This window comes from Aspergillus clavatus, genomic scaffold (genome assembly GCF_000002715.2).
Source record: "Aspergillus clavatus NRRL 1 1099423829806 genomic scaffold, whole genome shotgun sequence".
Lineage (NCBI taxonomy): Eukaryota > Fungi > Ascomycota > Eurotiomycetes > Eurotiales > Aspergillaceae > Aspergillus > Aspergillus clavatus.
This window is the reverse complement of record NW_001517093.1, coordinates 1,619,200-1,634,029: the sequence shown is the minus strand read 5'-3', so window position 1 is coordinate 1,634,029 and position 14,830 is coordinate 1,619,200. Positions and strand designations below refer to the sequence as shown.

The window sequence follows — 14,830 nt, the reverse complement described above, 5'->3', positions numbered from 1 at the left end:
GCATTCACACCAAGAACCGGGGCTAAGCTAAGGTATCCCATTCCAATTTCAAAAAAAGGTGACGACTCGCTGACACTCCATGCATCGTGTGGATGTCAACGGTGTGCGGGTCGATGCGTTTACAATAACGGTAAACGGAGCCGGTCCTAGAGTTCCGGAGTCGGGATTCCATAGTCAGAACTTAGCGGCATAGTCTTCGTTTAACCGATGGTGATGGACTATGGACTATGGGGGGGATCATGGTGCGCACTTGCAGGGGAGGTAAACCCACAGCTAGGCTGATCAACGGGATTGAGGTAGGCTATCGTAGGCGCAAAGTACCAATCTGTGTACTGTGTAGAGTAGTGACTATCTAGTGTGTGGTCGACGATGGCGCAAGAGAATGGTCTACCCTACCAGACCAGGTACCAGGAAGCTAACTACCTTCCCTAGGTGGTTATCCAGGGGACTATTATCGCAGTAAGAGCTGTTTATTCTCTTCAATCTCATGACGATTTATACGCTTGTTGATCAACTGTTGGGGAATCGGGGTCGGAATCGAAGTCGAATTGCCTTGGTCCAATTGTACTTTTGTCTCTCCCTTGAATTGAATCTGCTTCGGTAATATTTAGTTGATCATTATAAATGTCGTGGATGAACAAGATCACCATCAGCTGCCTGACATTTACCTTCGTCCACCGGCGATGCTCGGTTCTCATCGCAATCATGTCGACCCGTCGTTCTTACCAGCCATATTACTGCAGCACGCGCTTACAGGGAGTTATTTGAGTTATTCATCCAGGCACCCTGGCAGTATCATGGAGCTACAGTTGGTCGGAGCAACTGACATGCATGGCCTGGTCAGCCATGCATATACCCGTGCAGAGCGCCTTCCCCCGCCCTCTGTATGAACTTTGTGTGGATGAGTACAGTATCCTAATTGAGTATATGCAGCGGCTTTCGCCAGGGGTTTGAATGCTGAATGGCATAGATACTCCGTAGTGGTTCACACCAAGTAAGACGAGGTAGGATACGGAGTACATTTAATACCCTTCGGGGTGGCTGTGCTGGAAGTGGTATCTGATTCCTTGCAATGTTTGTCATTCAATCCATGATGATCCTTGTCTGCTTGTGGCCGTTGTCGCCTTGTTTTTTCTCTTCATGCTGAGTGAGATGCATGCTATTGTGTAGTTAGTAAACTGTGAGTTCTGCAGCAGCAACCATGGCATTGTCTCGTCATATGCTGAGTCACAGTTGCAAGCCTGTTAGACCCACTGCATGGAGCGTGTGCCATCATGTCAGTAATCAATACTGATACTGGTTGATTTCTTGATCCCCGAGTTTGGCGATGGGTTGATGGATGAGTATGTCTTGAAAGAACCTCCCAAGGGAATCAACAAGAAGATGGGCAGATGAGGATTAACAAAAAGAGCCATAGTCAACTCTGAATAGCTTACACTGGAGTCGCCATTTGATCCGGGTAACGACACACAGATGGAACATGAACCTATTCAAGTGGCATTCAACAATAGGATCTCGTGGAGCTTGCAGAGATGGGAACAATCGCAAAGCGACAAATCACAACAATAGGGCAAATGTTAAGCATATTCTGCCGTTTCCCACCGCCTTAGATATGAAGGCGGGGGTTTTCCTCTATCAACAACCCGAGGGGCCAAGGGGTCCAATTCCTCAACACTCCCTTGGCACACAGAAATCCCAAATCTGCTCGACTCCTGGACAGATAGTCGATAAGATCCTACGTGCACAGTCTCGGATCGCAATGTCGGCAACCACCACAGTCACCGCTCCCCCCAGAATCACGGCGGAGAATGTCGCCACGCTTTTCCCCGAGGTTGACACATCCCTCGCGCGGGAGGTTTTCCCCTCGACGGCGGACGGCTCCGCCAAAGACAGCGAGGAACTCGCGGGGTACGATGAGGAGCAAGTCCGTCTGATGGATGAGTTATGCATTGTGTTGGATGACGACGATAAGCCTATCGGCAGCGCCAGCAAGAAGACCTGTAGGTTTTTTCTCGACCTATTTCCCCCCCTTAGCAACTGGGGGCGGCAGTTCTGCAGAAGTCATCCCGGCTAACAAACCTACCATGACGGATAGGCCATCTCATGACCAACATTGATCGGGGTCTTCTGCATCGTGCCTTCTCAGTTTTCCTCTTCGACTCCAAGAACCGCCTGCTGCTGCAACAGCGCGCCACGGAGAAGATCACCTTCCCCGACATGTGGACAAACACCTGCTGCTCCCACCCTCTGGGTATCCCCGGCGAAACCGGTGCCGAGCTGGATGCTGCCATCCTCGGCGTCAAGCGGGCGGCGCAGCGGAAACTCGACCAGGAGCTTGGAATCAAGGCGGAGCAGGTGCCGCTGGACAAATTCGAGTTCTTCACGAGAATACACTACAAGGCTCCCAGTGATGGGAAATGGGGTGAACATGAGAGTATGTCTTGGAATATCCCCGCGTCTTTGCGGTCTGGCTCCACCCCCGTGCTAATTTTCTTGCTCTTCTTAGTCGACTATATTCTCTTCATCCAGGCGGATGTCGACCTGGATGTCAACCCTAATGAGATTCGCGACACGCAATATGTTACCGCTGAGGAGCTCAAGCAGATGTTCACCCAGCCTGGTCTGAAATTCACACCCTGGTTCAAGTTGATCTGCAATTCAATGCTGTTTGAGTGGTGGAGCCACCTTGGCACCGCAGGCTTGGACAAGTACAAGGGAGAGAAGGACATCCGTCGGATGTAAGATGTCAGAGGCGTGTCGCTACACACTCCGCTCATCGCGAGCCTTGAAGCTCCTGTCTGATACTTTCCATCTTTTGTTTATAGGATAGCATGATACCATGGCGTGAGCCAGTCATTAGTTTAATACCATGTTGGATAGGAGTTTGCCCGAGATTCCACAAGTTGACAGCATAAAGTCTGATTTGCATTCGCATAGCAATCTACTAAGATTCATGATGCATCACCGCCGAGTCTCCGCCCCAGTCGCAATGAACAAGATGCAGCTCCCGAAGATGATCACTCCAACAACCGTAACGGTCAAGTGTGTCTTCCACCCACTCTGCACCAACGCCGCCTTCCGACTATATTTATTCACGGTTCGGACGTAGTTCGCAAACCCATTCGCGAGACACATTAAACTCACAACCCAGAAGATGATACCTAGCGGAAGGGCCATGCGGCGTTCAAGCCCGGTCGGTTTGCTGCGGAAATGAAACGAGATGATGATCGCTATCGAGACGATGGAGAGGTACATGGACAGCCGGAGCCAGGAGAGGAATGTGCGTTCGTTGGCGCAGTGGTCGCGGGCGTCGGATGCGCTGTTCTCGAACAGCAGAGCGCCGAGGAGAGGGCGTCTGAGGAAGATGTGTTTCTTGCTATCTCGGTGCCTGCGTGTTTCCGTGGGTGAGTCCGGCAGAACTTGTATGGCCAGGTAAAATCAAAAAGCTAAGCCGTGTGGATTTTTGTTTTTTATATTTTTTTTTTTTACTTACTCATCTACTAGTACTGGGTCAGCACCCGTCAGGTTATAGATGGGATGGAAACCCGGCCGCAGTGAGGTCGGTTCCTGCCCTGATGCTGTGTGCGCCATGCTGGTGGTTGTTTGGGGGTGTCTTTGGCAGAAAACCTTGAGAGTCCAGTTTCAACCAGGACCGTCTTGGAATTTCATGGTGAGGGTTGCAACAGTTCTCTCCATGATCAAACAGGAGGTCTCATGCTGTGAGGATGGTGATGGATGACCTGATGATAGATCCACGTGATGAGAGACTGGCTAGTCCTAATTGGGATCGATATCATGTGTGAGTCTCATTTACATCCCCTGCTGGTCGCTGCAACTAATTGACCACTGCAGTACTTCTACTTTAAATCATTGGCTATTTTCTTGGGAGAAGTAGGAGCAGGATCGCATTCCAGGAGATGTTGACCGATCTTCATCTATAGAAAATCTTCCCGTCGCCAACTTGCAATCATGTCTTGATGCGGAATCTGAAGTGGAGACCAAGAAAAAGCCGTGGGGTTGAACTGAGCTTCAATACAATGTCCTTCCGGAGTAAGAGATAGTGCTCACATCTGCTGTAAGGAGCTGAAGACCTTCTTCTTGCCGTGGACAGATGGAGTAATTGGCACCATTGTCAATTGGAAACTCAATTGCTCCGGAATGAGTCACGACTCACGAGTGGTGCAGTGTCTGACTCTCTGGATGGCGTCAAGAGAGACAGTGGAACCCATCACGGTTAGACCCATCCAGCTTAATCCATTTCTTTCTCTTGTCTTATCGCCGAAGGTTCCTGGAGGCGAATTCTGCTAACTCGTCGCAACGCCGAACGCCTTTATCTTCGTCCGTCTCAGCTATCTTTGTTTCTTTCATCTAAGCAGTCAATCCGGTGTTTTTGGGACTGTTGAAGTCTTCATTTTTTTCTTTTTTTTTTTTGAAGATTGGGACTATGCCGAGGCTCTTTACCGCTCATTGTGATAGACCAATTCAGTATCCAAAAGCTTCATTATCTTCAGTCCTAGAATAAACTGTCACCATGGTCGGGACTCAACTGTCTAACCCAGACAATTCAAGCTTCCAAGCTCGCTTTCTGTCGAGTTCACCGCTTGCGGAGGCGGCAATCGCTCGAGATATAGAAAATTATGCCGACGATGAAGACTCGATAGCTGCTTCCGAAGTTGATGATCAGTCTGAGGCGTCGACGGTGCGTGCGATCAACAGTCATCCTGGCACGGCTTCCCACTCTTTGGTAGGCTCCTACCAGCGTCCCAGCTTCTTCACTACAGTATCGCATGCTACCGTTGTTCCATATCGGGGAGATCGGGAATATTTGACGCAAAGAGAGCGCGACCAAGCCATCGAAGAGGAAAGACGTCTTCTGAGTGACAACCACGTCATATCTGATGATCGCAGATCCATCAAGCACCATGGATCGCAGCGCAGGTTGAGCGGGCTTCTGTCTCGTAGTCTACGCTCAAAGACGCCGGAGCCTGCTGAATCTCCGGAGACCGACAGTGAGGTGGAAGGACGGCATGGGGCGGAAGGCATCTCTACCCCAACAGAATCTACCTCGCTGCTGGGGAATGGAGCCGGTGGTCACGGTTATAGCACGAGAGATGCTGAGGCGATCGACCGAAAGTGGGAAGAAGCGGTTGTTGCCGGCCAGATTCATACGACATGGCAGCGGGAAGCCCAGGTGATTAGCAAATATGCGGCGCCATTAACTCTTACTTTCCTGCTCCAGTATTCCCTGACAGTAGCGAGCATTTTCACTTTGGGCCACTTGGGAAAAAGGGAGCTTGGTGCAGTCAGCTTGGCTAGTATGACTGCGAACATCACCGGCTACGCAGGTTTGTTGGATACTGTCCCCTCGGTTTCATCATCTCGAACGCTAATTGAGCGATGTAGTCTACCAGGGCCTCGCGACTAGTTTAGATACTCTCTGTTCACAGGCCTACGGATCTGGGAAGAAGAAGCTTGTCGGTCTGCAGATGCAGAAGATGGTTTTCTTCCTGTGGGCTATTACTGTTCCCATTTCTGTCATCTGGGTTTTCTCTGACAAGGTCCTCATGATGATCGTCCCGGAGAAGGAGGTCGCCATGCTGGCAGGTTTGTACCTGAAGGTGCTCATCTTAGGCGCCCCGGGGTACGCTTGTTTCGAGAGCGGAAAACGATACATGCAGGCACAGGGCCTGTTTTCGGCCTCTCTCTATGTCCTACTCATCTGTGCTCCCCTCAATGCATTCATGAACTGGTTCTTCGTATGGGTACGTGCTAAAAGTTATCTACTCCAGCCGATTGCGATCATTTCGGGGGAGGATTTGACTGACTCGCACATAGAAACTTGGCTGGGGCTTCATTGGTGCGCCCATCTCTGTCGCCATCACCGACAACCTGATGCCGCTCTTCCTGTTCCTCTACGTGTATTTCATCCGTGGTTCGGAATGTTGGAATGGTCTGACTACACGTGCTTTCCGTAACTGGGGCCCGATGATTCGACTTGCCCTTCCTGGGTTGGTGATGGTTGAGGCTGAGTGTCTTGCCTTTGAGATCCTGACTCTAGCTTCTTCTTGGCTTGGCACGACTCCCCTCGCGGCGCAATCAGTCTTGTCCACCATCTCGAGCATTACATTCCAAATTCCATTCCCCGTATCCATCTCCGGCAGCACTCGCGTTGCGAACCTCATTGGCGCCACCCTTGTGGATGCGGCGAAGACTTCGGCGAAAGTCACCATGGGGTTTGCAGTCATTGTCGGCCTTCTGAACATGATTTTCCTCTCAGCCTTGCGCCAGCATATTCCCACCCTGTTTACTTCGGATGAGGAGGTCATCGAACTTGTCGCTCAGGTTCTTCCCCTTTGCGCGGCATTCCAGCTGTTCGATGCCCTGGCGGCCAACTGTAATGGTATCTTGCGAGGCATCGGGCGGCAGGAAATCGGAGGCTACGTGCAGCTGTTTTCCTACTATGCCATTGCGATGCCCATCAGCTTTGGTACAACTTTCGGGCTCAACTGGGGCTTGTTTGGTCTGTGGTCGGGTGTCGCCATTGCCCTTTGCCTGGTGTCGATCATTGAGATGATTTTCCTTACTCGGGCGGATTGGAATCGGGCGGTTACTGATGCTCTTCGCAGAAATGCGATGAGCTGATCATGCATATGAGTGTTATGATATATGAAACACGTTATCTACTCCAGTGTGTTCATTGGGAATTGTGGATGTATAGGGTGATTATTTCCACCATTGACGGTCCCGTTTCATCAGCTTGTATATTTAGTGATAATTCTCGTCGTTTTTGGGTCGTAACATCTAACAGCTATGTAGTATCACATAAAAGAGTACCTCCTCCAAGCAGATTCGCCAACGTAAGATTAAAAGGGCGCTGTACTGTTAAAACTACCCTAGTAATCCAGTATAGCCCAAGTCTGCTCATCAACAGTCGAAAAGATAACACCGGCCGTGAGCAGCTCCTCACCCGCCCGTGCCACATCGGGCATGGGAAGATTCAGCTTCGCCGCAATCAGTTGAGCATGCAGACCTTCGTTGCTCTGCGGCTCCGTCTTCAGCAGACTATACACTCTCCTCGCCACGGGGCTCATCGCAGGAAGAGCCCTGTTTCCAAAGTCATCGGCACCGCCCATCGTCGCATCAGCACCCGTCTCATCACCAGCAGCGCCGCCAGCGGCTCCACCACCAGGAGGTCCCCGCGTGAAGAACAGATGGACCGCCGCCGCCTCGAGCAAGTGGCAGTGCACCTCGTTAATGTCCGTGACGGGCCGTACGGAGTGCGCGCCGATGTATTTCTTATTCCCGAACGACTTGATCTTGCCGAAGACCTTTGCGTAGCCGTTGAGCTCCACCTGGGGTTTCTTTGTGTCGGCGACCTTGCTTTCATCCGTCTCCATTGTGTCGCTGCTCTGTGAATCAATCCACTGCTTCGCTTCAATTTCCCCTGTGCCGTCGTCGATCTTGTATGTGACGTTGGTGCTCTGCGAGCTGATGTTGCGGACCTGGCCGACCACGCAGACGCTCGATACGTCGGCGCCGTCAATCTGGAAACTGGCTTCGGGGTACGGTTGCGAGGCGTCGAGGGCTTGTTTGACTGTGACGGGACGGAGAGTGTTGTTGTTGTTGTCGCCCTGGTTGTGGGAAGAGATCAGTGTCTCGGTTCCTTGAGCAGTTGATGGGCATGGGTTGGACCGCTGCACGGTTGCAATTCAGCTCCATATAGTAGAGAGTAAAGTACCTTGCCGCCGGCTGGACTGTTCATCTCCCCGGGCATGAAGCCACCACCACCGCCGCCGCCGCCGCCTCCTCCTCCTCCAAACGAGTTGCCATATCCATAACCACCATCTGAAAGGAAAGTCAGTACAGCTGCAGATGTATTGAAGAGATAGGGTGGAGACGAGAGTGAATGCTCTACTGACCCATTTTGTGTGTGTATCAGAGTCCTTTTCTATTAGATCCTTAAAAAATCAATTCAACGTGAGTAGTCAACGCAAGACGACAAGAATACTCTCCCTCGAGTCCAACAAGCTGCCATTTTACCGCTTCGGGACGTGTTGCACGCGTCGCGGGGCGAGCATGTTTGGCCGGTTTGCACCGGGTCGGATTATGACAGAGTTTGATGGCTCACCGCCTTCGGTTTTTCTCTCCACCGCCTCAGAAAAGAAAAAAAAAGTTGGGATATCAGCAGACCACGGAGCCAGGTGCATTTCTGGTCGAGACGAAAAACGGTTGGATTGAGATTCATCGATTCTGTGAAGTGGACAGGATATTTTCTTCTCTGTGTCATTTAGAGTTTGAACGAGATTGTTGTTTGAGAAGACTCGAGTTAATAGTATCTTCGTCCGCCCTCGGGCGCTTTCCAGCTATCATCAAACAGGCGCGCATCAGAGTACGGACCAGCTGCGCAATCAGCATTCAGAATGGCTCCTCGCGCGGCATCACCGGCATTGTCGGAGAACGAATTCGACATCACAGGCGCCCTTTTCCAGAATGACAGTGAATCGGATAACGAGCGGTCCTCGGCCAAGTCCAAGCGACAGCCGAAAAAGAAAATTCCGTCGCAGGATCTTGATTTCCTCGGAGATGTGAATGACGATGATGGCGATGAGGCTTTCATTGCACAGCAGCAGACGTCGGCTAATCGCAAGGCATCAAACCTCAAGGGCCGCACAGTCAAAAAGGGTGGTGGCTTCCAGGCTATGGGCTTGAGTGCGAATCTGTTGAAGGCAATCGCCCGCAAAGGTTTCTCGGTCCCGACGCCCATTCAGCGCAAAACGATTCCGGTGATTATGGATGATCAGGATGTAGTTGGTATGGCTCGAACTGGTTCCGGAAAGACAGCGGCGTTCGTCATCCCCATGATCGAGAAGTTGAGGAGCCACAGTACCAAGGTCGGAGCTCGGGGCCTGATTCTATCCCCGTCCAGAGAATTGGCCTTGCAGACCCTCAAGGTCGTCAAGGAGTTGGGCAAGGGAACCGACTTGAAGTGTGTTCTCCTGGTCGGTGGTGACAGTCTTGAGGAGCAGTTCACCATGATGGCTGGCAATCCAGATATTGTCATTGCTACACCTGGCCGTTTCCTGCATTTGAAGGTGGAAATGAACCTGGACCTGTACAGTATCCGCTATGTCGTCTTCGATGAAGCCGATCGACTGTTCGAAATGGGTTTCGCGGCACAGTTGACGGAAATTCTCCACGGCCTGCCCCCGAACCGGCAAACTCTTCTGTTTTCTGCTACGCTCCCCAAATCTCTGGTGGAGTTCGCCCGCGCAGGTTTGCAGGAGCCTACACTCATCCGTTTGGATACCGAAAGCAAGATTTCCCCCGACCTGCAGAACGCTTTCTTTTCCATTAAGTCTTCGGAAAAGGAAGGTGCTTTGCTTTACATCCTTCATGAGGTTATCAAAATGCCAACCGGGCCAACCGAGATGGCCCAGCAACGACAAGGGGAAGATGCCAGCGCGAGATTTTCGAAAGCCAACAAACGCAAGAGGGCGGAAATGGAGAAGGCTGTCAACACCAAAGAGTCTCCCACCCAGCATTCGACGATTGTGTTCGCTGCGACCAAGCATCATGTCGATTATCTCTACTCTCTTCTGCATGAGGCAGGTTTTGCAGTTTCTTACGTATACGGAGCCTTAGATCAGACTGCTAGAAAGATTCAGGTTCAGAACTTCCGAAGTGGTCTGTCGAATATCTTGGTTGTCACGGACGTTGCGGCTCGTGGTATTGATATCCCTATTCTTGCGAACGTTATCAACTACGATTTCCCCTCCCAACCCAAGATTTTCATCCACCGTGTTGGCCGAACTGCTCGTGCAGGACGGAAAGGTTGGAGTTACAGTCTTGTCCGAGATGCAGACGCTCCCTACCTCCTCGATCTGCAGCTTTTCCTCGGAAGAAGACTTGTAGTCGGCCGTGAAAACGGCGATCACGTCAACTTTGCCGAAGATGTTGTTGCTGGTGGCCTGCCCCGGGACGGTCTGTCGCAGAACTGTGAGTGGGTAACAAAGGTTTTGGGCGATGATGCCGACATTGCAGCGCAACGCACAGTTGCTACCAAGGGTGAAAAGCTCTATATGCGGACCCGCAACTCTGCATCTCTGGAGAGCGCCAAGCGTGCGAAGCAGGTGGTTTCTTCTGATCATTGGACAAGCATCCACCCGCTCTTCCAAGACGAATCCAGCAATCTCGAAGCGGAGCGAGAGAAGATGCTCGCTCGCATCGGAGGCTACCGGCCTTCGGAGACAATCTTTGAAGTCAACACCCGACGCATCGGCAAACAGGAAAGCGAAGAGGCTCTTAACACAATCAAGAGAGTCCGGACAACCTTGGAGACCAAAAAGAAACGGTCGAAGGCTAATGCAAAGTCGGAGTTCCTCGAGGATGCCCCTGAAGGACTTAAGACAGGGGAGGGTGAGGCCGGAAAGAACGAGGATGAGGCCGCATTCTCTGACGCAGATGATATTGATGCCCCCACAGGCGTCGCAGACGACATGTCCCTGGCATCCGACTCAGAGCTCGAAGTCACCTTCTCATCATATTCGCAATCCAATGGAAACAAGTCGAAGAAAGCCAGCGCGGCCTCTTTCCAAAACCCCGACTACTTTATGTCATATACCCCCAATAATAACTCGCTGGCAGAAGATCGTGCTTACGGTGTTCATTCCGGTACCAACTCCAACTTTGCCCAAGCATCGCGTAGTGCAACCATGGATCTCGCGGGCGATGAGGGAAGCCGCGGGTTCGGCGAGCCTCGTACCATGATGCGCTGGGACAAGCGTCACAAGAAGTACGTCGCGCGCCAGAACGACGAGGACGGCTCTAAGGGTACACGTCTCGTCCGCGGCGAGAGTGGCGCGAAGATCGCCTCCAGCTTCCGCAGCGGACGGTTCGACGCCTGGAAGAGAGGCAACCGCGTGGGCCGCATGCCTCGGGTGGGTGAGGCGGAGGCTCCCAACCTGGCTGCAGGTCTCAACGCGGCCCTCTCCGGCAAGCGATTCAAGCACCGGAGGGAGCAGGCGCCCAAGCGGGCTGATCCTCTCCGTGGTGACTACGAGAAGATGAAGAAGAAGGCCGACAAAGCCAAGGAGCGATCGATGTCCAAGGCTGGCGGTGCGGCTGCCGGTGGCAAGAGCGAGCTGAGGAACACGGATGATATCCGCATTGCCCGGAAGCTGAAGCAGAGGCGACAGGAGAAGAATGCCCGGCCTTCGAGAAAGAGGTAGTGTTGATTTCGTTTGGGGTCTTTTGTATATACCATGGAATGCACTCGAACTGCTACAGTATCCTACTACTTCATTTTCGTTGTCTGAGAGAAGCCATTACCATAGCATGCCGCGTAGATTCGACACAATGACTCTATACAAAAGTCTGCCTCAGGAACACACCACCCCAACATCATCGTCAACAAATACAAATCGCTTCATACGATGAGCCAGAAGAAAGACAGCCCCGAAAGCCTCCGAAAAACAAAAAATGAATGAGTCGAGTATCGGCTATATTCACTACGAAATCAGCGCCTCAAAGCGGTCCCAAAGCCCAGGCTTCCACAAAAAGCCAGCCAGCCAGCCAGCCAAAAAAAAAACCACCGCGTCTCCATCGGTTGGACTATTGATTGGAAAGATAAATATGGAAGCAGTGGAGCCCTTCCAAACCTATGTATACATCTTTTCCTGTTCTCGAAGGCGAACTTTTTCACTACGCGGGACGGCTCCCGGAAAACACCTTCTGATCTCTCCTGTTATTCTCCATCTACGTCAAATTGTGTGATGCGTCATTTTCTGCGCAGGGGATGCGTCCTTGCTTTGGTTTGCCTGTCTCTCGCCCTCTCGCCCTTGGGAGACCTATTTATAACGTTACACTGCTGTAGATTGTACGAAACCTGAAGAAGATCAGGTAATACCTGGAGTAGGTATGGTAGAGTCTTGTAAACTCCGTATGTGTTAACTGCTATGGGTTGGGGGCATGATCGGTGGACTATCAGGCAGCCGAGACCAGACGCTGTACCCATCAGGATCGACGAAAAGGCTCTGTGGCCTATGCACTAATGCTCACCGTTCCCTTCCTGATTTCATAAACACTTGATCGAGCTCTCGCCGGTCGGTCGGGGACGTTGGGTCCATTACCCTGGTGGCGGCTCATGTATGCGATGCGCATGTGCGGATTCCTACAGGCGCAGCTCCTGTTGGGGCGTCCATATCGCAAGCTCTTGATCTCCATTGGCGGAAGATGGGAAGACAGACAAGACTTTCTTGTTGTTGTTGTCGGTTTCTTTGTTGTCCTTCTGTGCTCTCTCTTCCAAGAATAGAATGAGAAAGATAAGCCGCTTCGCCGTTACTGCTGGTTTCCGGACTTTGGTATCGTGGGTTTTTGAATAGTCGACAGATGAGGTTGGAATGTAAGCTGCATGTATAACATCCTTCAACGGTTAGCGGAGTATATAGCATCGATGGAACGTTGACCCAAGGCGATGGGTCCCTTCATATCCAAAAGCCGTTTGATGAATACTCTCGCCTAGATGGACTAAGAATCGTTAAGAGGCCGACAACATGTCATCTTCACCGACTTTCCAACATAATTGAGGTAGGATTAGTTTGCCTGAATCGAGAATTCGGAAAGCTTGCGTCCTCAATGCAGATGACAGATCAATTCATCAATCGGGGGTCCAGCATCACGCCAAGCTCGGCAAATCAGAATTGCACTTTACGATTCTGATTCATGAATCGATGCACCAGCTCCAAAGTAGACTCTCGAGTTCCCACCCGATGCTCGCCTCACCCTAGAGAAGCTAGGGGGCCACGACAGGATCCTTTGGAATGCCCAAACGTACGGGAGCGCCGGCGTCCATTGACAGGTTTTGGTTGTCTACCCTTTGGAATATTGGTGTTGATCTGACCTTCAAGCCCCGGTGGCAAGCTGCTACTGAGCAGTCCATGGGCTTTCACGAGGCTCACTGTAACAACATATGGTGGTACAGTATAGGGGGCTTCGCCAATGGTACAGCAGTATCCGAGCAACATCAGATGCCCACAAACTTCACCAGTGGCTTCATGCAAAAAGAACAGACAAACTTAATGACCCTCGGGGCTACCGATACTTCCTTTCGTCGTCCCCATTGGCACTAGAGAGAAGTACACAGCACGAACACATGATTGCGATCTGATAATGATTGGTCCTTTGACTCCGAGTAGTCGTAATGCACCCTCGCAAGACAATATGGCTTCTGATTGGTCGGGTAATTGCTGAGTCTGTCGGTATGATCTGATTTGGAAGTCTCCACCAAACCCCTAGGTACATGGGGCTTTGTATGCTAGAGCCTAGAGCTCCACATTTGGATGCAAAGCTGGTCACTGGGTCACCTATCGCATAATTTGCATTGGCGGCTGGATGTGGAAGACCAGACCTAACTGACCCACACGAGCTGCGTTGGTTTATTGCAACCTGGGAAACCTGTAAGGGAACGCAGTTGTATCGGCAGTTTTCGTCCACAATGCCATTCATGATCATGGTGGTGGTATTCGTAACTTCAAGTCGTCTGAAAAAAGCCCTTTAAGTTCACAAGGAGGCTTACGAGACTATCGCCATCCAGAATGCAATTAGACCATGCTGAAGTAGCAAATACCATGGGAATCGTGACGGATGAGGGCTCGCTTGAAAGGAAAGCAAAGTTATACTTCACATGTCTGTGGTAGCATCATCTCCAGTGTACTCCGGAGTAGTCAAGGCTTAACCAATATTCTTGGGCCGGGGAATATCCCAAGAAACGTGGCCCTGATTGGGGTAGTCGGAGAAAGACCCTTCTTCGGAAGATTTTTTTTGGCTTTTGTGTCCACAAGCACCTGCAACGGTGTGATACACAGCACCGTCATGTCATCGTTGATTCGACCTTGTAGCAGTAAGTAGAGCAAACCTCTGGAGCACCGGTAAGTGCTCGTCAGCCATAACGACTCCAACAATCACAGGAACGGGCGTGTCTCTGGTATCCACTGCACATCTGAGTTCCTCCTCCCGAGTCACAACTGTAGACTAGTCCGATTCTAGTCTGTAGTGTAGGATGCAGGCTCTTTTTTCTTTCCTTTCCAGGCTCATAAGTTGGAAGTCACAAGGTACGAAGCAGTGAAGCACAGCCTTGGGTCCCCAACTTCCAAGTTTGAAGAATGAATGCATCAGGGAAACTCATCCATGGGACTATCCAACTAGTCACCCTCATTCCAGGGCCGGAAGTCCTTGGGAGGCAGATGGAGCTAAGCCAGTCAAGGGTAGCGGTAGCATAAGTTGATCGTCACGTCGGATTGTGATAATCAAGATTCAAGACAGCGTGACAAATACTGGAGTCAATCGTTGCCATATTGAGTCCTGCGTGTTTCCCAAAACGGCTATTCAGCTCACGGGATGCGCTAAGCTATTTTTGGAATGGTTCACAGTATGTACAGAGCACGGAGTAACTACTCTGATTATCTTCAGTCGTCAGTCTTGAGTCTTGACTCTTGCTTGACTGATCCAATCTTCTTCACATTCTTCCCCTGCATCATTGCTTATGGCAATTGGTGATATTGATGATGTCGTTCTTCAGCCCATTTAAGAACCTCAGAAATGAGGAATTTCAAAATGACGTTGGTGTTATCATAATCCGATGAAAGGGGCTGCCCCTTGGAAAAGTACTGGGAAACAGTCCATCTACAGAGTACATAGTAGGTATCTCCGCGCCTGTGAGAATTGACTTTTCATCTGCATCAATATTCAGGAAGATCTTACAGGGTACACCGTACACGGCATAATTAGCCGTCACATTGGGCTTTTCCTCATTGGGACGAAGGAGTATTCATGA

The 14,830-nt window shown here is 51.0% G+C and overlaps 5 protein-coding genes across 5 annotated transcripts, besides 2 other annotated features; 3 read left to right on the top strand and 2 right to left on the bottom strand.

Annotated features, from left to right (window-relative positions):
• Nucleotides 1-1,759: 1,759 nt before the first annotated feature.
• Nucleotides 1,760-2,742, top strand: idi1 (isopentenyl-diphosphate delta-isomerase IDI1; the record flags this gene model as incomplete). Its single annotated transcript, XM_001268212.1, has 3 exons — nucleotides 1,760-2,000; nucleotides 2,096-2,434; nucleotides 2,507-2,742. The coding sequence occupies 3 exons, from the start codon at nucleotides 1,760-1,762 to the stop codon at nucleotides 2,740-2,742; spliced, it is 816 nt and encodes a 271-aa protein (XP_001268213.1).
• A 219-nt stretch (nucleotides 2,743-2,961) lies between these two features.
• Nucleotides 2,962-3,591, bottom strand: ACLA_084810 (DUF202 domain-containing protein; the record flags this gene model as incomplete). Its single annotated transcript, XM_001268211.1, has 2 exons — nucleotides 2,962-3,355; nucleotides 3,494-3,591. 2 exons carry the CDS (start codon nucleotides 3,589-3,591, stop codon nucleotides 2,962-2,964), a joined length of 492 nt encoding a protein of 163 aa, XP_001268212.1.
• Nucleotides 3,592-4,531: 940 nt separating this feature from the next.
• Nucleotides 4,532-6,642, top strand: ACLA_084800 (MATE family efflux transporter; the record flags this gene model as incomplete). The annotated part of the gene is made up of 3 exons (XM_001268210.1): nucleotides 4,532-5,345; nucleotides 5,404-5,762; nucleotides 5,836-6,642. The coding sequence occupies 3 exons, from the start codon at nucleotides 4,532-4,534 to the stop codon at nucleotides 6,640-6,642; spliced, it is 1,980 nt and encodes a 659-aa protein (XP_001268211.1).
• Nucleotides 6,643-6,893: 251 nt separating this feature from the next.
• Nucleotides 6,894-7,923, bottom strand: ACLA_084790 (putative replication factor-a protein; the record flags this gene model as incomplete). Its single annotated transcript, XM_001268209.1, has 3 exons — nucleotides 6,894-7,694; nucleotides 7,739-7,845; nucleotides 7,920-7,923. The coding sequence occupies 3 exons, from the start codon at nucleotides 7,921-7,923 to the stop codon at nucleotides 6,894-6,896; spliced, it is 912 nt and encodes a 303-aa protein (XP_001268210.1).
• Nucleotides 7,778-7,804: a microsatellite.
• A 497-nt stretch (nucleotides 7,924-8,420) lies between the features above and the next one.
• Nucleotides 8,421-11,228, top strand: ACLA_084780 (ATP-dependent RNA helicase DBP10; the record flags this gene model as incomplete). Its single annotated transcript, XM_001268208.1, has 1 exon — nucleotides 8,421-11,228. One exon carries the CDS (start codon nucleotides 8,421-8,423, stop codon nucleotides 11,226-11,228), a length of 2,808 nt encoding a protein of 935 aa, XP_001268209.1.
• A 329-nt stretch (nucleotides 11,229-11,557) lies between these two features.
• Nucleotides 11,558-11,578: a microsatellite.
• Nucleotides 11,579-14,830: the final 3,252 nt, after the last annotated feature.